Raw genomic sequence first — 26267 nt, 5'->3', positions numbered from 1 at the left:
TCTCTCTGTAACTGAATTATAATGAGCAGACCAACTGGAATCAATGATGTAAAGTTACTTACGTTCATTGATTTATCCATGCTCGATGACTAATATTGCATGTCATTCCTTAACTGTACTTTTAAGGTGATTTTTCTTAAACTTTTCCTCTGGTTATGCTGGACTATGACCTGGGAGACCAGGGTTCGAATCCCCACACAGCCATGAAGCTCACTGGGTGACCTTGGGCCAGTCACTGCCTCTCAGCCTCAGAGGAAGGCAATGGTAAACCACCTCTGAATACCGCTTACCATGAAAACCCTATTCGTAGGGTCGCCATAAATCAGAATTGACTTGAAGGCAATTCATTTTTTTCCAACCTTTTGCATATACGTTAATGTGTGTAATTAACATTCTTCTATAGGAAAGGATATTTTTGCACAGTGGGAAAAGAAGGGGAAGATGTTAACTTTTATATATTTTTGTGTTTATGTGTTTATATTTGTGTGTAGCCCTATGGAAGCTAGGAGAAGGATGAAGAGTAAGGAGTATACAAAAAATTTATTTGCAAAGTAAATCATTATTCAAGGACTAGATAAGATAAAGGGCCACAGCAGGAACTATGTTGGGGGTTGCCAGCCTGGATCCCACAAAGGCCTTCTACTAGGGACCACATATCCTGAGTTTATTTTTAATTTTTAAAGTCAGTCTCTAGCCCTCCTAGAAAGTAAGTTATGAAGAAAAATGTGGAGGTACCCTTTAAAGTGATTTCTCTGAAATGAACTGGCCTGGCTGCTTCTGCCTATCAGTGTTTTTAGCCAATGAGTGAAGATAGCTGTGACTGAGAAGTGTTTTGGATACCAGGCAATAGGAATCCCTAGGGTCCTAAAGTCCCTCCTCTTTAGTGCACTTGTCCTGCTTCTGTCTCATTTTCTAGTATGCTCTTTTCCCCCCTAGCAGCCAGGATGCATCTTTCCTGTGGTGGGTTTGTCGGAGATCAGGTTCTGCTGAGAATAGGGGTTACCAATCTTTTTGGATCAGTGGCCACATTTCAAATTCTGAGAGTGCTACAGGTGAAAGTTAAGGAGTTCCCTCCCCAAATGGCAAATGCAAAAGATCTGCAGAGACTTAGGGTGCAGTCCAATTGCTATTTACCCGAGCTGAGGGGAGATGGATATGGCAAACCCCCCGAGCCAGCTGGGTCCCATCTCAGTTGGGCTACACTGGCAGAAGCCCCTCATTCTGGCTCACCTATGGCAGAGCCAGGACCCAGCCGGCTCAGCCAGGGGTCCGCCGGGGAAGCCCAGGCTGGTGTAAGGGGAGCCGGCCTAAGGCCTGAAAAAGGAGTGCTCTGGAGGAGGGGCTGAGGGGAAAACTTAGGCCACATCCAACTCATGTTTGGAGCACTCCTGCAGGTCCCAATCCAGGCAAAAGTTATGCCAGGAAAAAGGTATGTCTAAGAAAATAAGTGCAATGGAAGTAAATGGAGAAGTCTTACTCCCTGATGGCAGTATTTGCGAGAGCCGGCTTTGACTTTCCAGTCCCTGCACGCAGCTCCCAGCTAAACTGGTGTTCAGCTGGCCTGGGGGCTTCTGAACAGCAATTGGATGCTATGGACCTTTCCATTGGCTCCTCTTGCACCAGTTCTCCTGAGTTGGATTGCTCTGCCTGGCATGTCAGCTGATGTCCAGGCACTCATCAAGAATTCACTGTATAGTTATTTTACAGTACAATGGTATACATGTCTACTTAAAAAGTATCTCTGTGTTCAGAGGGGCTTACTCCCAGGCAAGTGCATAGAGGATGGCAGTCCAGGCTCTGGTTTAAGATTTGCACTGGGGAAAAGAATGAGGTTGTCTGGGGAGCAGGGGGAGTAGCAGCAATGACTGTACTCTCTCTAATTTTTTGTCATGCAATGCCATGTCCATCCGTCCCCCCCAATGGCAGTCATATTGTGACTGACTCCCTCAGGATTCTCTCAAAATTCAAAATGTGCTCCCTGGTCCAAAAAGCTTGGCAACCACTGGACTATGTGATAACCAATATCCAACTACACTTACAGAGCTAATAGCAGAGTTACAAAAGACTTCTCACACTATACATGATCTTAACTGCATACACATGCCTATAGCTTATTATAAGCTATTATAAACATTTGTTTAAGCAGATCATAACCAATTCCAGGTACAAGCACCATTGTAACACTGTGGTATGTAACAGTTTGGTTTGCCTGGAGTTGAGTTGAGAGATAGGTGCACTGAAGAAATTCCATTGTGAATATGATCCAAACTGTATACTAAGGCAACTTTGAGAAGTGTACACAACCTAGACCTCAATTAAAAACCATAAACCCCATAAAATTAAAATGGTTATTTCACAACCTAATGACTAAGTTCTGGGATTTTTAATAGAATTGTACAAAAATATCCGTTGTTTTCTTTATGAGATGAGCTGAAGATAGGAAAACAACCACATTTCACGAATAACTGTGGTGTTTTTTTTTAAAGAAGCCCATCTAAACATTCTCCATCATCTGTCCCCAATAGCATCAGGCGAAAATGCATTTCTGAAAATATATTAACTAAATATTTAAAAAAATATTTCAGGCCTACTTTTCATGTTTCAAATGTTTTGCAATTTTTGTAAAACATTGCAACTTACGTAAGTCAACAAGAATAAAAGATTTATGCATTTCTTAAAAGAACAGGTTTTGCTAAATATAGACTCTGATGTTAAGTTTTGAAGCAGCACAAATACAGACACAGGATACAGAAGCATTTTTAAAACTATACAAAATTTTAAATTGAAAATAATTGTTTACATTTTCTTTATACATTAACATACAAAAGACCTCATTTTATGAGGAATCAAAGAATCAAAACATTGCTACAGCTATCTGAAAATTAAAATCTGGAAACAATTTATTACACTGAAGCTTTACAAGACTATTCTAAATAAACAACTCAATACACCCTTTTTACAAGATTGACATTTCTGTGTACTCCTCAGGTCTTTGCTTTTTATTTTTTTAGGCAGTTCAGAGGACTAGCTATCCAACTGCATTGTAAAACTCTGTTAATTGCTTGATAACCAGGTATCTAGTTTAAGGTTGTGCAAACAAATCAGTGGAAAATATCAGTTATTTGTGTGAAATATCTTAACTAGAACACTTTTGCCCATTATAGAGGGGGAAAAGCAAGTCACATCAATTTCTGGGAATTCAGCAGTCCTTTTCTATTCCTTCATTAGATTACTTTTATAAGTTACGATAAATAAGACATTAGAAAGATATTAACTGATTTACAGGAACTCCCAGTATCCACAAGTGTACAATACCTATCTACCCACTGCCATTTCTTTGTATATCTCATTCTGCTGCTATTTCCTAAGAACAGGAATACACACTGCTTTATCAATCGCTGCACAGTTCAGAAAATAAAATCAAAAGGCAGTAAGACATGAGTACTAGGCTTTCAAGAACAAGAGACTGCTATGCAACCCCTCATCTGTGTCATTTCTTTTTCACTATTTTCAAAACAGCTCTTAATAGTTGATAGAATTTGTTGCAACTAAGATTAAAATAAAATATTCTTGCTTTACATTATATGAAAACATGTCTTTTTAACTTTCAGTTTAAAACAACATACATACTTTTATAACTAAAGGTTAGCTGTTAAATAAGATACTGTATGTGCATAGCAAGTGATGAAGTCTATAGCAATGCTGGTAATTTTATGCTGGTTTCTTTAGAAGCAGTACAATGGATCTCAGAATATCCTTCTCTTTTCCTATTTCTTCTAGCAGTTAGGATATTTGGTGAAGCTCATATAAGAAGGCTTTTCCATAACTACATTCTGTACACTTGGACTAAGGTAAACATTTCTCTCAGTCTCTGTTGGTGTTATTTGCAGCAAAGGCATGTAAATTTCCCATCTGGCTGAGGCCACTCTGGATGTGTGCAACGTGGATCTCAACATTATTCTGAAAACAACTAAAGAAAGAAAAACAGTTTTGAATAGTTGATGTTTTTAAAATGTTCAACATGTTGAATGTGTTAAAGTCTTTCAGTGTACATATAAATATATCTGAAATGTGTTCTGCTACATAAGAAGTGGTGCCCCCCACCCTCCATCTATAGAACTCCCTCCTCAGTGAGATCTGGTTGTCCCCTACATTAGGTGTGTTCAGGCACAGCTTAAAAACTTTTCTTATTTGTTCAGGTTTTGGGGAAATAAATGTTGGTTTCAAACTCTATTTTAAATTGTTTTTTCTAATTATTGTTTTATTGATGTTTCACAGAAAGCTTGTTTTATGGTTTCTAAGATAGTTATTCACTATCTTATTGTAAGTCACCCTTGGCTCCCTTTGTAAGGAAGGGTGGGTTATAAATACATTAATAAAATACTACAAGATATTACCTGATGTTGGTAGAATCTATAGAATTCTTGATGTCATTTAATGAATCTGTCAGAGACTTAAACTCAAAGGAATTTAGATCACCTCCTTCTGCTAGACACTAGAAGAAATTAATTAAAAATATAGAATTTCAGGAGATAACACATGTTATAGCTGTTTACAAAAACCATGCAATTACAATAAATCTTCTGATGTATATTTCATAAGAGGATATATGTGACAGGGAGCCACCTCCAGAAGGGGAAATGGTGGGAATGCCTCCATCACTTTGTGCACCCTGCATGAAAGCCTGGGGTTGGGAGGTGAGAAGAGGAAAGACTGGCAGAAGGTTAGCAGACATTGATGAGATCATCAGAGAGTGACACCCAAATACTCAGAAAGTATAAACAGCAAGGGAGAACTACAAACTAGGCTCCGAGAAGAAGATCCAATCAGAAGCCAAGTCCCTCTCTGAATATTGCTGGGATAGTGGTGGAACGCATGCGGGTGGTTAGTTATTACGTGTGGCGGACTTAGACCCATTTCTGAGGCCAGCTTTACTGCTTCAGCATCATGATGTCTGAGTTCTGCCCCCATAGTCAGATGTAGTATGCTTCTGAATACCAGTTGCCGGTAGCTGCAGGAGGAGAGTGTGCTCTTGCATGCAGGTCCTGCTTGTGGTCTTCCCATGGCCACTGTGAGAACAGGATGATGGACTAGATGGGCCACTGGCCTGATCCAGCAGGCTCTTCTTATGACATGCTGGGCCTTGGCAGCACTCTTGACCCCAACTGGGGGAGGGGTATGTGTTTGTGTTATCTCAGATTATTTACCTTAATCTGTAGTAATATTGCTGTAAGCCTAGCAATCAAATCTGTCAGGTTTTCATTTTGAACACAAGGCTGTCCTGTTGTTGATGTATTTGACTGTCTGACAATCTCCTGAGCTTCTTCTTCACATCTCCGTCTCAGATCTGTGGGATGGTCTGCAGGCTGGAGACCTTGATCTGGGGCAAGCTGTGAAAACCCCCCATCATCAATAGAATTAGATTTTAAGTGCCAGGTAATGAACCGCTCATCTAGGCTGTAGATTCTAACATCGTCAATGACTTATATTCCATTCAAAAAGGAGAGGTTATGCCTATCTAGCATAACATTATCTGATCAAATAAGTTTTGCACTTGAACATTAAAAAAAAGAAGCCCACATTACCCATTATGGGCAGTAGCAAAACATGGTAGAATATGGAACTGACAAAACAGTCTGCATCACTACAGACTGCAGATATGGGATACAATTTTTAATGACCCTCACATTTAAACAGTCCCTTCAAGCAGAAAACTGGCATGTAGTGGGCTGAACTAGGAGCTTTCTCCCTGAAGTACTAGTTTTTTACTTGTGAGGAAGCAGATAAAAATAACACACCTCACATGCAATCTCAAGTGGCACAGTCCATTCGACCATGTCAGGGACTACCACCTCATTCTCTTGCATGTGTATATCAGGTAAGAGGTTCACTTAGCTGTGTGGCAGAGAAGCTTTTAAGCAGTTTAAGGAATATCAATAATAGTCAAGCGGAACTGTATTATATACATACAGTATGGCACAAATGGGAACTGCAAATAAATAAATATTGCAGCATGGAGTTTTCAGTTTCAGATTATTCTCTATTCCATCGCACCCTTTTTCATTCCCCCAACAGACACTCAACATACTGTGACTACTGAACATGCTCAAACCTAATTGGACTGTTTCTGATTTTGCTCCCTTAGGGTTTTCTACTAAATGTCAAGAATGCCTGGTTTTGCTAAGGTTTGCTAATAAAGAAAGTTCTGTGGCAGGGACTTGTGGGGAAGGCCATGAGATTGTCAGTTGCCACAGCTGAATCCAATTAATTAGGCAGTTGGTGAGAACATCTGCTTATCAGTTTCAGAATGGTACCTCAAGGTACCTCAAGGCCACAGGCCTGGAAAAGTTGAGAAACTGCACGACTGTTAGGTGCAAAAGCTCTGGAAGGTTTCAGCATCAGGAAGCCATCTGACTACTTAATTCCTGGCTGTTGTCAGGCTTTTTCCCAATAAAAGTAGAGCTAAGATTTTGGGCCTCTGTTCCCCAATGTTGTTTGCACTTACCTGATGTTGGGGTTTCAACTTCCTATTGCTATCCAGGCCATACATCTCTGGAGGAGATATGGAACCATGAAATTATTCTGCCTGTCTTCCTATTATGTGTGAGTATAGAATAAGCTAGACAGATTTGTAGATTTTGTCCTATGACTAAACTCTGTATTTTTTGTATTTTACCTAACCTTCTGGGTGTTTGGTTTAAAGAACTATTTTGCTACTATTTTTTTGCACTTGTAATTTTATTTTAATAAAAACTACCTCTTATTTTATTAGATTTATATCCTGCCCTTCCTCCCAGCAGGAACACAGTGTCCTGCCCAGAGCTGAAGATGCAGACTGGGGCTAGGTGATGTCTTTTTCTCTTTTTATTAAAGTTATGGTTACATCCAAAGCAGAGTGCTTCATATACCTGTCTACTCTGACTCACTACTTTCCCTAACTATCCTAACTAAGCAGTCTCAGCAGCGTTTGGGAAAGTTGACTCAGCACTTGTGCCTTGGAAGGCACCGAGTTAAGTAGGGAAGGTTTTTGCATGCAAGCGGCAGCTCTGCCTGAGTTCTACCCTTTGAAAGTCTCTCTTCTCGCACCTCCTCGCGTGGGGGGGAGGGAGTCTCAGATGGCACATCCGACAGCGGGGCTTCACTAGGTGATAGTGCAGCTTCTGGAAGCTGGATGCTGATTGGCTGAGAAGCAGTTGAAGTGTCTGGTAGGGATTCCTGCACGGGCATGTATGGCATGATCAGAGAGTTGCTTCCCAACTGCTCTGGCATTGGACTCGCAGGAGGGGCCAGGACTGCCTCCGTGCAAGTGCTGGGCATGGGAGTTTGAGGTCTGCCAGAACCCTCCCCGCTGGTCTCCCTTCCTTCAGCTCCCCAAGGAACCTCATCCTCATCTGACTCCCCTCCCTGATCTAGCTCTCCCTCCGACTGGTGCAGAACACCATCCCCCCCTCCATGCTCCATTTCTTCCCACCCTACGGGCTTGAGCTTATCCGGGTAGGCTTCACGGAACTCTCTCACCAGATCTGGTGCATGGATGTCAGGAGCTGGTTCCCAAGAACGCTTAGCCTGATCATGCCCCTTCCAATGGATCAAGTATTGCAGTTGCCTTCGGTGCTTTCGCGAATCCAAAATCTGCTCCACCTCTTGCCCATCCACATCTATAGGTGGCGGCAGCACCTCTTGTATCCTATGGGGGTTGGGGGCCTGCTCCAGAGTAAGCAAAGAGCTATGAAACACCGGGTGAATCTTGAGGGAGGGAGGCAATTTCAATCGAAAGGCCACTGGATTAATCTGGGTTTTGACTTTGAAGGGTCCTAATATTCTGGCTTCCAATTTATGACACCGCGTCTGAGTCAGCAAACAGCGAGTGGATAGCCACACCTTCTCTCCTACATGAATTTCAGATCCCTCCTGTCGATGTTGATCAGCTACTCTATGGTAGAAAGGTCTCTGCTGGGTGGTAGCATGCACCACACTGTTGTAAGTGAATTCCGCTAAGGGCAGGAAGGACATCCAGTTGTCTTGCTGGTAACTGAGATAACGGAGATACTGCTCTAAGCTGGCATTAACTCTCTCTGTCTGTCTATCCATTTGCGGGTGATGAGATGACAGCCTCAGCTCACTCTGCAGGAGTTGCCACATAGTGTGCCAGAACCGGGCCGTAAATTGCAGGGCCTGATCCAAAATCAAACTGTCTGGAAGTCCGTGTAGGTGGTAAACGTTCTGAACATATAGTTCAGCTGTCTCCTGAGCATTTTGGGAGCCCTGAGCACAGAATGAAATGAGCCATTTTAGTAAAGCATCCACGACAACCAAAACTGTAGTTTTCCCCTGGGAGGAGGGGAGGTCAGTGATGAAATCAATGGTCACCATTTGCCAGGGTCTCTTGGGTGTAGGGAGTGACTCTAAAAGTCCTGCTGGCTGCCCCATAGCATGTTTGGCTTTGGCACAGGTGGGACAAGACTGGACATAACGCTCCACATCACGTTTCATCCTTGGCCACCAAAATTCCCTTGTAATTGCTTGCAAGGTTTTGAAAACTCCAAAATGTCCAGTAGTAGGAGAATCATGACACTGACACAGGACCTTGGCTCTCGAGTCTCTTGGGGGCACATACATAGCTGTATGATGATACAACACCCCCCCTCTCAGCGCTTCCAGGAGGCTGCCTCTCTAGCTTTAGCCGCTTTTCCTTAGCCAAAGGATCTAGTTTCTGCGCCAAATGCAGTTCCTCGAATCAGGAGTCCTGGCATGCAGCTGCCACCATCTTCTCGAGGTGTATAATGAGTTGCTGCGGTCTCTGGGTTGGATTCTCCAGATACTCTGGCTTGCAGAACAGTGCATCTGCCTGCTTATTCTGTGCCTATGGAATGTAATGAATTTTGAAGTGAAAGCAAGCGAAGAACTGAGCCCAACGCACTTGTCTCTGGTTCAGCTTACGTGTGGTGTGGAGACTCTCCCAATTCCAATGTGAACCTCTATCTCGTGCTGCACCCCTTCCAGGTGATGCTGCCAAGTTTCAAAAGCATCACGGATTGCCAGCAACTCTTTTCCCCACATGGTATAGTTTTGCTCGGAACTTGTTAACTTCCATGAAAAGCATGCACATGGCCTCAGACCTTCCCCTCTCTGGGCTGGTTGCAAAAGCACCGCTCTGATGGCCAAGTCTGACGCATCCGTCTCCACCACGAAAGGGCGTGTAGGATCCGCATGTTGCAGTATGGGCTCAGAGGCGAACAGGACTTTTAACTCCTCAAAGGCTCCTTGCGTTGCTTCTGTCCAGCGAAAGGGACCTGAACCCTTCAGACAGTCTATGAGCAGCACGGTTTCGTTGGAGTAGTTTGCAATGAACTGATGGCAATAGTTAGCAAACCCCAGGAACCACTGGAGATCCTTCTTCATTTTGGGAGGTTGCCACGTGAGAATGCTGTGGACCTTACCCGGGTCCATTTCGACTCCTGTGGGAGAAATGCAGTATCCCAAAAAGTCCAACATGGTTAAATCAAAACCGCAATTCTCCAGCTTAGCATAGAGGCAATGTTCCCTAAGGCATTGCAGCACCGCCCGCACATGCTCTTCATGCTGAGCTGTGGAATCCAAGCAAATGAGGGTATCATCCAAATACACGATCATGAAGCGGTCTAAATAGTCTCTAAAGATGTCATTTATAAAACTCTGGAAGACCTCAGGGCTATTTGATAGCCCAAACAGCATGGCCAAGTACTCAAACTGTCCATATATAGTCTTGAACGCAGTCTTCCATACATCCGCCTCCTTGATTCACACAAGATTATAAACTCCCCTCAAATCCAACTTGGTATAGATCTTGGTTGACCACAGTTGCTCCAGCATCTCAGTGATGAGCAGCAAGGGGTAGCTGCTGGGGATCGTGACCTTGTTTAACTCTCGGTAATCATTATACAGACGTAGCTCCCCGCTCTTTTTCTTAACAAATAGCAAAAACAGGTGACTGAGATGGTCAAATGAAACCCCTCTTTAGATTGGTCCCTAGAAATACCCTTAGCGCCACCAACTCCGGTTCAGACAATAGATCTGTCCTGAAGGGATGCATGCCCCCAGCATCAGATTTATGGCACAGTCATAGGGGTGGTGGTGGTGGGCAACTGGTTGGCTTCCTATTTATCAAAGATGTCCCGGTACTCCTCATATTTTGGGGGCAAAGAGGCTCCCTCCTGCAGCACAGTTTTGGCCAAGACAACAGGGGGAGTCTCCTTTCGTGGTTGGTAGTACTCATGGCAATAGCCTGAGGTAAATACTACCACCACTTCATCCCAGAAAATGGTGGGGTTATGCTGAACCAGCCAGGGCATTCCCAAGACCACTGGAAAGTGGGGTAGGGTGGCCACATAGAATGACAGGCTTTCCACATGTCCTGAAATTTCCATTCTCAGTGTCTCTGTAGCCTTAGTAACAGTTCCAGACTTTAAGGACTGCCCATCAATGGTTTCGACGGACAAGGGCTTCTCCAGTGTCTGAATTGGCACTCCATGCTCCTTAGCAAAACCCCAGCCCATAAAACTTGAGGAAGCCCCAGAATCTATCGTGGCATGGACCTGGAGGCTTTATCCCGAAGGCAGAACCAACTGGACTGGTAGGTGGAGGGCTGGCTGCGATGGAAGAGGCTGTTGGTGAGGCTGCTGTTCTTGCTCCGTTCCCAACTCTTCGGCCTCTATGACAGCTGGGATTGGTTGTCTTCCAGCACCGGAGCCCTCTCTCCTTTGGAGGGGCATCCCTGAGCTAGATACCCCACCTTCCTGCAGTACAAACACAGCCCCTTCCTCCTGCGCTTCTTCTCCTCCTCCTCTGACAGGCATGGCCTTGCCCCTACAATTTGCATGGGCTCCACCCCTGACAGAGTTGAAGTTCCCATGCTAGGGGTGTTATGGGCACGGGAGAGTGGCATGGGAGCCTGGGAACATGGGGCTTCTGCCTTGCACTCCAAGCAACGACCTTCAAGCCATCTGTCTATCTGCAGACATAACTAGATCAACTCTGCGAGGCTGCCTGGCAGGGAGGCACATGCCAGTTCATCCAGCGCTAAGTCCATTCCAGTAGAAATACATCAAGGCAGAGTCATTGTAATCCACCTCTTAAGCTAGGACATGAAAAGTGTTGGTGTACACTCCCACAGAGCTTTCCCCCTGCTTCAGGGTTCCCAACTGCCGGGACACAGTCTCTTTCCACTGAGGATCACAAAACATCTTGGTCATAGCGTTGACAAACACAGTATACTGGGTCAAGACAGGATCGTTCTGCACCAAAAATGGAGTAGCCCATTTGGCAGCTTCCCCTTCCAAGAGACTGATAACAAAAGCCATCTTCACATCATCATTTGGGAACTTGGCTGACACACTCGCATGTACAGTTCACACTGGGCAAGGAAACTGGCAAACTGGTCACTCTGCCACCATAATGAGGAGGCAATCCCACTGGTGCTTGAGCCACGCCCGCTTGGTTAAACATGGCTCCAAGGTTTTGATTCTTGAGTTGGAGATTCTGGGTTTCTGCATGGAGGCTCTGGACTTCTGCATACAAGGCTTGACTGTTCTCTGAAGACCCCCTTCTGCACCACTGCTGGCCTCCATGGCTTCTGTCATGGGAACATCAGTGAAGGGAGGTGGTGGCTGAGTCAAGCTCTCCTGCCCAGAGCCAAAGGATGCAGACTGAGGTGATGTCTTTTTCTCTTTTTATTTAAGTTATGGTTACATCCAAAGCGGTGCACTTCATATACCTGTCTACTCTGACTCACTCCTTTCCCTGACTATCCTAACGAAGCAGTCTCTGCAGCATTTGGGGAGAGTTGACTCAGTACTTGTGCCTTGGCAGACACCAGCTTAAGTAGAGAAGGTTTTCACGTGTAAGCGGTGGCTCCTCCTGAGTTCCACCCTTTGAAAGTCTCTCTTCTCACCCCTCCTCGCACAGGGTGAAGGGGGGCGAGTCTCAGACGGCACATCTGACAGCGCGGCTTCTGGAAGCTGATTGGCTGGGAAGCATTTGAAGTGTCTGGTGGGGATTCCTGCACGGGCATGTATGGCGCAATCAGAGAGTCGCTTCCCAACTGCTCTGGTGTTGGACTAACAGGAGGGGCCGGGACTGCCTCCATGGAAGTGCTAGGCATGGGAGTTTGAGATCTGCCAGAACCCTCCCCACTCATCTCTCTTCCTCCAGCTCCCCAAGGAACCTCATCCTCATCTGACTCCCCTCCCTGATCCAGCTCTCCCTCCGATTGGGGCACAACACACAGGGTGGCATTATTTACTAGTGTGTGTTCATTGCTGGGGAATTTTTGGCTCTGAATCCAGCACCTTGGCCATTTCGCTACAGACTACCATATAACTGGGTGTTTTGCCTTAAGGCTCCAAGACACGGAGTGCACTTTTGGCTCTTGCCTTTTAGAATCCTTGGCAGATCTATTTCTGCTTGGTCCAGAGTGGGTGGCCAGGTTTAAGGGGTGATGGCAGTCTACATACTTTACAAGGTTGCCGTTGGTTTAACTCTTCCCTGGTAAGGGAGGCATGGTTTGTGCCTGGCTAGGACCAACTGCCTTGGGCTTGGGAGCTGACACCCTGGCAGAGTTATTTACACTAAAGACTTAAACCTAAGGTTTCCATCGAGTGTGCCAATACCTCCCCCTTTCTTCTCAGTGGCCCTGTTTTGTTCATTGTTAGAGGAGCAATGAAATATTTAAAATCACATACCACCAGATATCCAGGCAGAAGTGATTTGCTTATTACCGTATTCATTTTTTTCATTCTACTCTCATGAGATATTGGAGAGAAGAGAGATTACAAGACTTGAGGTGGTATAAGCAAAATGTGTCTGTGTGATGGGGGTGGCAAGCTACTAACCAATGCTTTGATACAGGAAGATACCAGAGCTCTTACACCTACAAGCCACACCCTTTAACTTGGACACTCATTCTATACTGTAGGTATTTGTGTAGTGAAAAAGGCACTCTGTTCATGCCAACACATGCTCTCTTCATCTGGTCTTGAAAATAGGGTTTATCTTTGGTTCAAATTTATTTACATTCCACCCCTTTCTCAGTAGTGGGACTGTGCAGATATGTTACTTCAATCCTTTACAATGCAGAACTACTTTTTCAGTAGTAAGAGATAGTGTGAGGTTCTGAGGTTTAAGCTTGCCTGAGCATTATGTCCCTTACTCCTAATTGCAGATGTTGGAAATTGGCAGAGGTAAGGACAGTGGTAATTCATTGGTGAGTGAAATGAATTCTGCATCTACTCAGAAGTACACCTTCATTTCTTCAGAAATGCTGCAGAAAGATACCTTACAACCAGTGATTAAGAATAGAGCACTTGTTTTTCTTTTCCTGGCCTCAATCTCTCTTGGTCCAGCCTACTCCAGAGGCAAATGCCCCATTGTAAATAGAAAAACCCCAAAATACTGTTGATCTCGCTTCAGTTTCCTGCCCAGTACTTGTGGCTGCTGAGATTTAGGGGGAGAGGAAGTATACAAGAAAGGAAGGAAAGGGTGGGGGAAAAGATTGAACAGGGCACGTGAGAATGAGCTCTATCATTAATGGGTTAACTGGTTTAGGAGGGGAGCTAGTTTCAGCCTCTCCATTTTGTTGAGGGCAACTGGTTAGAATACTGCTTAGACATTTCCTCCTTATAACTCCACAAGTTAGAGGGTGAGAGATTTACAAATTCATTAAATGAAAGCTGAAAACTTAAGAGAGAATTGGATGCAACAGTAAGAGGGGTGAGAGTCACAGGAACATAAGAAGCTCAAATACACAGTTAGATCATTCATCCATTTAGTTCAGTATTGTTTACACTTTCTGGCAGCAGCTTTCCAGGATTCCAGACAGGAGACATTCTCAGCCCTCCCTGCAGATGCCAGGGATTGAACCTGGGACTCTCTGCATGTAATGCAAATGCTCTGTCACTGAACTACAGCCCTTTGCCAGACTTGCATATGGCTATAACCCTCTTTATGTAGAAAAGGTAGAGTAGCAACATTTTACCTCATAGCAATACTGTTGAACTTTATGCAAAACTTTGTTTAGATCCTTGTTCAGCTGCTCAAGATCTAAAACAATAGTTGCATATCTTCTTTGAAATTCAATGCTGATAGGCATAGAATAAGATTTCTGTACAAAGAAAAGAAAAGAGTTAAGTGCATACATCAATAACTTTATACTTGTTTATTGTACTTAAATTTTATTGCACAACTGAATTGAGATTTACAAACAATTATGTTTTGAAATGGCCTTTTGTTTTACTACACCTTAAAAATGACATGAGGGTTTCTTAAAAATACTTGTTGCATTTACCTTAAGAAAAGTATGAGAATATACTTGAATTCCCTAAGATATGACCAGCGACAAAACTGAAGGTCTGCTTAAATCAGTTGCTGCAAATAAATCCGAATTGCTGATGCAGATAATCTCTAAGCATATATTTTGACAACTTATTTTTTCTATATTATTATTTATGACATTTCTATTATTAAATTTCTTCCTCCCAAATGAGCCCAGAACAGCAATTATATTCCAATCTAACTGTTGCCCAATATATCCTTTGTTAAGTCTGGATTTATTAAGTTTGAACTGTTATATATAATTACTAGTAAGTTCTCAGTGGGGCTTACTTCTGAGTAGACATCCATGGGATTGTGCTGTAAGGCATTTTAAAAGGAAGATACCTACTAAGATTTATTACACAATTTTATTGGTACTATGACAGCAAAGATAATCTTTAAAAAGCCTTAGAAATATACAGTTCTTTCTGTGTGGGACTACTCAGAAAAGCTGCTATTTAAGCACAAGTTATTTTCAAGGAACCTCATATCCTTATCTAGACCTGTGAGTTAAAACCATCAAACTGAACAATGATTATTCAGGTCAAAGGAGAGCATGGAGGAATGGGCATGGTATGATAGTTCAGGAAGGCCGAGAAGAATTGCAAGCACCTTAAGTATTTTAACAGTCTCTTGAATGGTTTAAACATTTGAAATTTCTCTATGGAAAGTGGCTCTGTGGACACAAGCACACAAGATCTGACATGGGATGTCAGAAAATACATGCAGTACTTCCTGGTAGCTATTTATGGGGAAGAGATGGCTGACAACTGGGCTGCTGGGCCAATCCGAACTGTCATCAAGATGTTGCACATATATTCATAGATGTATCAGGCCGGACATTACTCCCTGCATACAGCTGCTTCCATAGGATTATTCTGTGTGGAGGAGTTTCCAGAATTTTAAACATTGGTAGCTCCTTGTTCTGTTCTACTAGTTAACAGAAACCCCTAGTTCTCAGAGTGAAATTTTAAAAGATGTATAGTATCTTACCTGAGGCAGCCTTGAAATCTGTTCTGCTCTATGGTTCACAACTATTTAGTATTTTAAGTGATTTTATATTGTATATTATTTTAATTTTGTTTCTTGCTGTGAAAATTTTATATTGAAAAGAGAGTTAACAAATACGATTTGTGTCTGCCTGTGACTTCTGTTATCTTCTTCCAATTGCTGCCTGAGCATGATGCTGGAACGTGAGCATCTAACTACTCTGGTAAAATGGATACTGACACTTTTGCTGCCTATTTTTCTTAATTGGATAAAATGCCCTTAGTTTGAGGGGTGGAAAGTTCTGCAACCTCTCCTGAATCATTGGTTAATCACTTGAAAGCATTAAATGGTTGACTGCTTTAAAATGAGGTGGTGTGTGTTAAGTGGTTGCTACTCCAGAATCTGAGGATGGAATGGGGATGAGACAGGGGCTTGGAGGCTCATGGGGTCTTCTGTTCAAATTCTGTTACAAGCTGTAGAACTTCCTTTATTTGAAGTTAAATTACTTATATGAGAAGCAGACACCTCTAAAACTCATTAAGCCGTGAGTAATTCTTACGAAAAACCTGAAACGAGGACCCTTGGGTCCACACACTCTCCTCCCCCTCGGGTGCAGCAATTCCCTCCATCCTTTCCTAGGAGATATATATATATAGGCAAAAAACCTTGCAGTTTGAGAACTTACCTATAGCCAACAATATTTCTATCAAACTTTAAAAAGCAAGGAAATTGGGCAACTCTAGTGAATGCACCAGGGGAGTAGGAGACCTGACCTTCTCTCTGATATTGCACTGCCCTACAAATCTGTCAAAATGCAAACACCATTTGGGTTGGTCTTTCACAGTCCAACCCACTTCCCGTGTAGCTTGGAAGAATTTGGTAACATGTGTCTCTCTGCTTTTTAATATGGGAGGTAAGAACTGGGATCCTGTGCTAGTTTGCTGAGAATGGATTGATCATTTGCATGCTTATTGAGTTCAGTGGGCTTTACTCCCCTACAATCATGCTTAGGACAGGTGAAATTGACCACAGGGGATGGGGAGGGAGGAAAGGGATGGGAGCAGGCAGGAAGGGGAGGAGGAGGGCAGGTCTGATCATTTGCATGTTTATTGAGTTCAGTGGAATTTACTCCTGTGCAATCATGCTTAGGATAGGTAAAACTGACCATGGGGAGAGAGGCTTGGAGTGGGTAGGGGAGGAGGAACAAGGGAGGAGAGGAAGAAGGGAGGAGGAAGGGAGAGGATAGGGGAAAGGTAGGTCTGATCATTTGCATGCTTATTGAGTTCAGTGGGATTTACTCCCATGCAATAATGCTTGAAAATGGCATGGACAGCCTTCAAGTCGATTTATTTATTTTTATTTATTTATTACTTATATACCACCTCATAGCCGAAGCTCTCTGAGTGGTTTACAGTAACTAAAAACATTAAAACAAATATACAAATTTAAAAACACATATTTTAAAAACTATTTAAAACACAATTTAAAAATTTAAAACAATTTAAAACACATGCTAAAATGCCTGGGAGAAGAGGATTCTGACGTATGGCAACTTTATTAGGGTTTTCATGGTAAATGATATTCAGAGGTGCTTTACCATTGCCTTCCTCTGAGGCTGAGAGGCAGTGACTGGCCCAAGGTCACCCAGTGAGCTTCATGGCTGTGTGGGGATTTGAACCCTGGTCTCCCAGGTTGTTGTCCTAGGATAGGTAAAACTGACTATGGGGGAGGAGGAGGGGGAGGAGGAAGGGGGAGGGTGGAGGAGAGGGGGAGGAGGAAGGGGAAGGAGGGGATTGGATGTGGGAGGGGAAGGGAGGGGTGAATGAAGGGGGAGGGAAGGAGTAAGAGGAAAGGGATAGGAGGGAGGAGGAGAGGAGGGGAGGGCAGGCTTGATAATTTGCTTTCTTTCTGAGTTCAGTGGGATTCACTCCTGTGCAATCATGTTTAGGATAGGTAAAACTGACCATGGAGGAGGGGGACGGGGAGGGAGGAGGAGGGGGAAGGAGGGGATTAGAAGGGGAGGGAGGAGGAGGGGGAAGGAGGGGATTAGAAGGGGATGGGGGAGGGAAGGGACTAGAGGGAGGGGATAGGAGGGAGGAGGAGGGAAGGGCAGGTTTGATCATCTGCATGCTTTTTGAGTTCAGTGGGATTTACTCCTGTGCAATCATGCTTAGAATAGGTGAAACTGACCTGGGGGAGGGGCAGGAGGAGGGCAGCAAGCAGGAGGGGAGGGGAAGGAGATTTAGTGGGTGGGCACTGGGCAGGGGGGAAGCCCCTTTCCTTTCCAAAAGGAAAACATTGTCAACAGTATCATTCTTTTTCAGGGTTTCCTCTACCTTCTTATTTTACAGCAGGCACATGTAGCTTCCCACTCAAATTTATACCAAAGCTGTCCCTGGTCACATCCACACAGACCTTTATTTCACTTTAGACACTTGTGGCTTCTCCTAAAGAATCCTGGGAAGCGTAGTTAGTGAAGGGTGCTGAGAGTTGTTAGGAGATGCCCTGTTCCCCCTCACAGAGCTTCAATCAGAGCAGCTGGCTGTTAACCGATTTGGCCACTGTCACGGGAATAGCAGTCTCCCCTCAGCACCCTTCACAAACTACACTTCCCAGGATTCTTTGGGGGAAGCCAGGACTGTCTCAAGTGAAATCAGTCTGGTGTGGGTGTGGTCCCGATTAGGCAAGCAAAGCAGCTGTGAGTCTGGCTTTTAGAACACTGACAGTTCTTACTGAGCATGCCCGACATTATCATTGAGTTCAATGCAAAATTTCTTAAAATAATTAAAAATCAGCCAGGCATTTTTTAAACTTTTAAACTGCAGAAGATGAAGGTCAGAGTATGGGGCAAGGTCAGTAATAGGATTACAGGTACTCTGTGAACATGGCTGATTTTTGATTAATTTCATCAGATTATGAGAACTCTGACAGAAAAAAGTCCAAAAGGGATATGGTTTTTCTCTCTCCATTTTTACAATTTGAACTCTCGATTCTCTCTGACTGTTTTGTATATCGCCATGAAAATTTAGAGGGTTGTTAAGCAAGTGTTTCTGAGTTCAGGACTATAAGTTTTGTAAGGTTTTGTCTTGAAATGAGCTTATGGGAAGCATCAGAATGGCATGGGGGTATTTTCAATTTAACATTGTGGAATGTGAAAAATCCATGCTGACTATAGTATACAGCCACTCTCGTGGCTGTATAATGTATGTATTTACCAGTTTTTCTGCTTCTGTGTTCATCTCCCTTAACTGCTTGATATGTTCTTTCTTGATCATAAGAATCTTTGATAATCTGGTCTGCACAAAAGCAGAGAAAATATTTCAGAATCAATATAAACTTAATGGATTTTAAAATACATTATAGAAGTACAATCTTAGCAAGCTAATATGATAGTTTGAAATCAGATGACCTAGATACAAATCAAACATGAGGCTAGCCCCCTCTTTCTCTGATTCTGTGTTCCTGATTCTGATTACCAGGTGATTGTAAACCATACTGTATCAATTCAGACACCATGCTAAACCATAAATAATATGTCATAACCATGATTTGATAGCATGTTCGAATTGAATCTAAAAGTACTGAGCCCAGGGAGAAAAAGGATCACCCTTCACACTCACATTCCACTTGGCCTGTAATAGAGTAAAATGGACAATAGTGGGGAAATAACAGGCAGAGAGATAGGAAGAAAAACTGATATTGGAAGAGGAAAAGAAAATACTAAGAACAATTTTAGAGGATGTTATTACCCTCATCCATAGCTCCTAAAACTGTAGCCTTTATACAAAATTAATCTCAAAACAGGAACACAATCTTAGATTGCAATCCAAAAGATGTCTACCCAGAAGTAAGTTCAATTGGGTTCAATGGGACTTACTCCCAGGTAAGTGTGTATTGGATTGCAGGCTTAGTTAGTAAACCTAGGAGGTTTTTAAAATGGTAAACTGAATTCTCTGGCTCCGTAATCATAGGGATGGTTGAGATGCAATGCCAAACCACAGTTTGACACTACGTAAAGGAATCTGACAGGACCCTTGGATCCACACACTCTCCTCCCCCTTGGGTGCAGCAATGCCCTCCATCCTTTCCTAGTTCGCTATTTGTCCAAACTGGTAACGTTTAACATTTATGTTTTCCTTGCAAACAAGGCCTCGGAATCAGGATCAGATTCTGTTTGTGGGCAAGTACAGAACTTAGTTTGACAGTTCAGATGAAACATCAAACTACGGTTTGCCTCAAACCAGTAAAAGAAGAAAGGAATGGCTGTGAGCAAGGGGACGAGGAAGCACATGAGCCCAACAGTACACAAGCCAGGACTGAAATTGGTACCAAGTGTGCTGAATAAGGTTGATTGTGAATAAGGTTGAATGTGATTTTTTAGCAAGATCTATATACCTCAGTAGTAGGAAAACAGGTGGTGATCTTGCAGTTATCACTGTCTTACGTGTTTTTTTTAAGTGATGTTTAATTTGGTGCTCAGTTCCCAGTTCCTTTTTCAAAAAACTTTCAGCACACTTGCTACCAATTTACCATTTTTAGTGATGTGGCTCACAAGAATGAAGCACATAATGCCAAACTATGGTTTGGGGCTATGCCTAAATCATCCCATAGTTAGGGTTGTATCCAATGCTAGTCCTACTCAGAGTAGATCCACTGAAGTTAAAAGACATGACTAACTGGGTTCATTCATTTCAGTTGGTGTGCTCCGAGTAGAAATTAGTTGGAAATGATCCTGGGTTATTCTACCATGAAGAAAGACTTAACAAGAGTTTAAAATGAAATAGTTTATTATTTCAACAGAAAATGGAATGTGATAATCCTGAAGGGCCTGGAAAAGATGATATGACATAATAGGAACAAATAGCCCAGTCCTATGCTGCATGGTTCCATTTTATATATGGCTCTACATATTAATAGTGTATTATATCATTTTTACAAGCAGGAATCTTTGATATGGTAGAATAAAATATGTCAATATTTTATTATGAAAACATCATGTTAGATGTTAGACAGGTATGAAGTAATAAAATTGATTTTGAAGAAGTTTAAAATCAATATGGATAAAACTAAAGGAAAAGGATTGACACTCACCACTTGTATAAGGAATTCTACTGGAAAGCCACCTAATGTCTCGCTGTCTGAGCCAGAAAATTTGTTTTTCCAAGAAGACTGCCCTAGTAAAGGATCACTGTCCTATACAAGAAATAAAGCTGCATTAAACATTTAATTTCTAAAACAAAGTAGGATAAAGCTTTAAACTTGAATTAACTATGTCAAGATTATGGGTCTCAAAACCCTAAGAACCAGGCTCCTATAAGGCATCTGAGGGTTGCCAGCCTATCAGGGCTGACAAACCAATCCTGCAAGGAAGAATGCTGTCATCACTCCTTCTGTCCACCAGGTTGGGCCAGGAGACTCCCAAACCTTAAGTTAAAAGGATGTCCCTAGGATTCCAAAGAAGCAAGAGCTAAAGACCAGCCTCTCTGCTTCCTGGAGTCCCAGGCAAACTGGTTACTCAGTAGCAGTAAATATGAGGTAGCTTTATTAAAATTTAAATGAATACAACTAGCACATAAAAGAACCCAAAACACCCATAAAAGTATAATTATAAATCACTAGTAATATCAAGAGACAATTGAGAATTATAAGACAAGATAAAACAAAAAGACTAGTGCTAACATATGGCAACAAAGCTGAGCAGTTAAGGATTTTTACCCCACCAGGAACAGAATGTTACATCACCCAAGATGTCAGTGTCAGGGAAGATGTGGGGCAAAACTAAGTTTAGAAAGAAGCACAGCAACAATTAGGGGCCAATCAGGAGGCTCCTTCAGTAGAGATTTCTATGGCCTCTTTGTGCCTTGGCGGACTTGCATTCTCAGTTAGCTGGAGCTAGTGACCTTGAGCACCACTTTCACCAGATAACACATGTGGCTTCAATTATGAGCTCATGTCTCTACTGATAAGAACAGACTGCTTCCCAGCAGTAAGATCTTACCCACAATACACATGGTAGAACCATGTTCTTAGGCCAAAGAAACAGGATTTCTTGAATTGCTACTTTCATTTGCTTCAGATAATTTAAAATTCAGAAAATTTAAAATTTTAGTTTAGAATAAACTAAAAAATTCATTTTGTGATACTTACTGTAATTGGTGACTGTAGGGAAGGTGTATAATGTAACCGAGGCGGAGTCATAAAGAACCTAGAAGGTCGCTGTTTTTGTCCAAAGGCAGCAATTGGCATGGTTTCATGAGGTTCATTACTCTTAAATTACAAGGAAGAAAACAGATAAAGGATTATTCTCTAAAATTAAGAGAATGAAGAAAAGTTGTAGTAGTATCTTGAAAAAGAAAATAACATATTTTAGATATATTAACAGACAAAAGGTATTATATGTATTACATTCTTGAATTGTCCTGTGCTTAATTAGAAATATGCAATTCTTCTAGGAGAAAAGAATATGTATGCTCAGACACTTTAAAAAACAGTAGACATTACTTACGAGGACTTCATAATCTGGGATTGTATGTGTTCCAAGCCCTGACCTCTCAAAGGTTACTCTGTAAGTAGCATTAAGAGTGTCAACAGCATCTATCTGTCCAGTGAAGAGTCCATCATGGGCACCACGTAACCGTGCTAAGATCAATAATAAATATCATAATCTTAATTGGAGGAAAATATTATGTGTTTCCGAGTAAATATTGGCCTTATATAGCTATTGACTGTTCAATGACAAAATCAAAGTTCTGCATCAACTTCCTCAAATTCTATGCCAGGAAAGATGAATTCTGTTAGTTATACAAATTAATTAAGTTTGAATGTTATACTTCCTTATTTTGCAACTTTAGTCTGCTTTTCTAAATGAGATGAGAAGGGCAGATGCAGGACAGTGAACTCCAAGGTACCCCCTCTGGTTTTGAGATTTCATTAGGCAGTGCTTGCTGAATGTAAAAGTGTTCTCTTCGCATAGCTGTAAACTGTGCTTTTTTAAAATGAAAGATTAGATTCTCAGGAAGCTGAACTCAGGAATATGACATTAAAAAAATTAAAAACAACCCAAAATCACAAAATAGGGTGGACAACATCTGGATAAACCTACACTGGCTATCCCTGGTATAGGGTATGGCAACTCAGAAAAATAAAATAGTGGAAGATAACAGTCACTAGAAGCTAAAATGATGAAACTGAGGTTATCATATTTTGGACACATCATGAGAAGACATGATTCACTAGAAAAGACAATAATGCTGGGAAAAACAGAAGGGAGTAGAAAAAGAGGAAGGCCAAACAAGAGATGGATTGATTCCATAAAGAAAGCCACAGACCTGAACTTACAAGATCTGAACAGGGTGGTTCATGACAGATGCTCTTGGAGGTCACTGATTCATAGGTTGCCATTTATTTATTTATTTATTTTTATTTTTAAAACTTATATACCGCCAGACTAGCAATAGCTCTCTGGGCGGTGAACATAGATACAATAAAATACAATATAATACAAAACATCAGTCTAAAATCAAATTTCACAGTCTAAAAACAGCAAAGGCTAAAATCAAATTACAAACATTACAATCATTAACAAAAAATTAAAATGCCTCGGAGTAGAGAAAGGTTTTAACCTGGTGCCGAAAGGATGATAGTGTCGGCGCCAGGCGAACCTCCTCGGGGAGACTATTCCATAGTTCGGGGGCCACCACTGAGAAGGCCCTTGATCTTGTCACTGCCCTCCGGGCCTCCCTATGAGTCGGGACCCGGAGGAGGGCCTTCATAGCAGACCGTAGTGTACGAGCCGGTTCATAGCAGGAGAGGCGTTCCGACAGATATTGAGGTCCCGCGCCGTATAAGGCTTTATAGGTTAATACCAACACGTTGAATTTGGCCCGGAAGCGTATTGGAAGCCAGTGCAAGCGGGCCAAAACAGGTGTTATATGGTCAGACCGCTTCGTTCTTGTTAGCAGTCTGGCCGCCGCATTTTGCACCAGCTGTAGCTTCCGAACCGTCTTCAGAGGTAGCCCTACGTAGAGCGCATTATAGTAATCCAAACGTGAGGTTACCAGAGCATGTACTACTGATGTAAGATCCTCCTTACTCAGGTAGGGACGTAGCTGGGCTACCAATCGAAGTTGGTAGAACGCATTCCATGCCACAGAGGCTACATGAGCCTCAAGTGACAGGGAAGAGTCTAGAACGACTCCCAGACTACGAACCTGTTTCTTTAGGGGGAGTGTAACCCCATCCAGGACAGGATATGTATCCACCATCTGATTGGAAAAACCATCCACCAACAGCATCTCAGTCTTATCAGGATTGAGTCTCAGTTTGTTAGTTCCATAAGTTGTAATCAACTTGAAGGCACATAACAACAACAGTCATGGAGGTCACAGAGTGGGTTAAAATGGACTATGGAAACTAGCCCTTAATTTCAAGACTTAGGGCGCAATCCAACTCACCTTTCTACGGCGCTGGGGGGAGTTGGAAGCCACAGCCCCCTGGCTGTGCTAGCAGGCTCCTGGCACCATCGGGCTCTGCTGGCCTCCACCAGCAGCAGTCCTCCACCGCAGCTGAGCCACATCACCACTAGAAGCCTGCCAGTGATGCCAGGGGTCCATTGCGGATGGCCAGCCTGGTGGACGGAGCGTCAGCAGAGCCAGTGGAAGCCCCAAAAATAGGGCATTCCAGGGGCATAGCAGGGGACTTATGAAAGATCCTCCTTGTGCCCACAGCCTTCCCGTCTCCCGATCTGCCTGGAATCTCCACCGGCCAAAAGGCCGGCACAGTAAAAACATTTCCATGGTAGCCTATGGGGAGCACTTACACCTTGGGAGGCCTGTTTGTGGGAGCCAACACTTCCTAGTCAGCTCGTATGTATGGGTCTTGATGGAGCCAGCGTTCAGCTGAGTGGGCAGCTCCCAAGCAGGAATAGGATCCTGTGGGGCTTTCTGCCAGCTCCTCCTCTGGTAGCCCCCCTTCCACCAGCTCCCCGTCATTTGGATTGCTCTGCCAGTGTCTCCTCTCAAGGGAAGTTTTGCAAAAGCCTGTCATGCATCTTATGACCAGCTGGGCCACCTGAGATGCCAAACATAGGGAAGGTAATCGGGTTTTATGGATTATGTAATACCAGCAGTGTAATATGTAAAAGCTTCACTTATCTTTAGTTATCTTCAGGTTAAGCTACATCAACACCAATCAAAACATTAGTGCAATTTAGAGATAGAAAAAAGTACCTGTAACTTTTGTTCCTATAACTAGTGGCAGTGGAATTTCTTCTGGAAGATCTTTAAATTGGGATATATCTGCCACCTTCCGTTGTTGCAAAAGTCTAATTTTTTGCCGTTTCTGTTTTAATGCAGACCTTTCTTCTTCAAAGAATGCAGAAGAACATCTGAAAAACAATTTTAATTTCTTTAATCTGTGCTCATTTAATTCATACATTTTATAGCTTAATCCTCTAAAAGTATGATTGGGTTGTATCCAATGATGTCATCCCATTAGAGCAAAGACTTCTGCATGCACAATGGAACTTTCCCTCCATCTCCTGCCCCCATGCATCCCCTTCAAATATATTCTGGGTTTCCCCCCAACCCTCTGGTGCATATTTTTTGGGGGGGGGCATGGGGAAAAGAGGGGGAGAGGAAGTTCCGCTGCACAAGCGGAAGTCCTTGTGCTACTGGGAAGACATTGCTGGACACAACCCATTGCATTTATCCATTTTTTACATGGGGGGGGATTGGCCAGTAGAAAGTCAATGCCACACAGACTGTAAAAGTTCCCTGCAGGATCACATGACAGGACTTAAATCTGCATGTTCTGAAGATAATTGTTTCAATTTCCCCTATGTCTTGACACAGGGAAATGATGGTTGTCAGTGGTAAATGTAGTTAGATGTAATATGTTTATTATTTCTCCACAAAACTAAAACCTGCCAAACACAAGTGCACACCAGAGAGAAAGCAGCAATTGCTAACATCAGTACTGTATAGGCAGAAGACTGTGGTTATGAGGTCTAATCCCTACAATTTGGCTATTAACAGTGCAAACCTATGTATATTTAGGTGGAAGTTAAGTCCCACTGCATTCAATAGGGCTTACTTCCAGCTTATGTATACATAGGACTACAGCCCAAGATACCTAGGTTAGAATTTATAAGAAGGTTTCCAGAAGAAGAAACATGCTACATTCACCCAGTCACACAAGTTCTTCCTGGCAATACATGTTTAGTTTTGTTATTTGCCTTGCTTTCTACATAACTTGAAAATTCCTTCTGGATGCTTTCTAGGATGGACAGACCTTGTCCTTAGTTGTGGCTTTCTTCCTCAAGTCAGCAGGATCTATTTGATTTGTTATGCTCTATGTGGGGCTACCCTTAAACACCATTTATCAACTTCAACAGAATTCAGCCTCTCAAGGCTGAGATCAGAGACCTTTCAAGGCTGCATTCTGCTGGTAATCAGCAGAATTCAGAAAAACATATCCTGAAGAAGCTAAGAAGAATTGTCTAATCCTTCAACACCTGTACTGTTTGTCCGTTATTCTTTTACATTAGTATACTGTTGTTAGAATAAAAATGTAATACTCCGTTATAAAGTCTTACTGACCTTCATTCAGTCCATTACTCATCCTGACAACCTAATGGGCACTCCACTGCTTCAACTGAATCAGATGAAAATAAGCGACAGAGCTATTGATGACACCCCACTCCAACAATCATGATTACCTTATTCAGTGGTTTCAGGTGTATGATATAGAAATGGAGAGCAAAGCAGAACCCTACAGGACCCCGTAACATACTGTAAATGCCAAGAGGCCAAGTAGTAGTTCACCAGTGCCATCTTCTGGAATCAACCCTCTAGGTCAGTGATTCCCTACGAGGTGGCTAGGTGTGCCTCAAATATTATGAAAGTATATTTTAAAAATGAGAACAAACCTAT

General features: G+C 42.7%; 1 protein-coding gene across 9 annotated transcripts in view; it reads right to left on the bottom strand.

The window, feature by feature from the left end:
* Positions 1–2641: 2641 nt before the first annotated feature.
* Positions 2642–26267, bottom strand: part of LIN9 (lin-9 DREAM MuvB core complex component) — a 55814-nt gene continuing 32188 nt past the window's right edge. For all 9 annotated transcript variants that reach the window (XM_061625030.1, XM_061625029.1, XM_061625027.1 and 6 more), the window contains 9 exons: positions 24564–24721; positions 21842–21975; positions 21484–21603; positions 20428–20529; positions 18552–18632; positions 14012–14137; positions 5208–5390; positions 4398–4495; positions 2642–3970 (listed from right to left, as the gene is read on the bottom strand). In XM_061625030.1, the coding sequence (XP_061481014.1) occupies positions 3865–3970; positions 4398–4495; positions 5208–5390; positions 14012–14137; positions 18552–18632; positions 20428–20529; positions 21484–21603; positions 21842–21975; positions 24564–24721 (1108 nt within the window). In that variant the 3' untranslated portion in view covers positions 2642–3864. The remainder of the gene's footprint in view (positions 3971–4397; positions 4496–5207; positions 5391–14011; positions 14138–18551; positions 18633–20427; positions 20530–21483; positions 21604–21841; positions 21976–24563; positions 24722–26267) is intronic.

Source organism: Rhineura floridana, chromosome 4 (genome assembly GCF_030035675.1).
Source record: "Rhineura floridana isolate rRhiFlo1 chromosome 4, rRhiFlo1.hap2, whole genome shotgun sequence".
NCBI lineage: Eukaryota > Metazoa > Chordata > Lepidosauria > Squamata > Rhineuridae > Rhineura > Rhineura floridana.
Note: the sequence above shows the minus strand (reverse complement) of the source record. Positions and strands in the feature narration are given on the sequence as shown.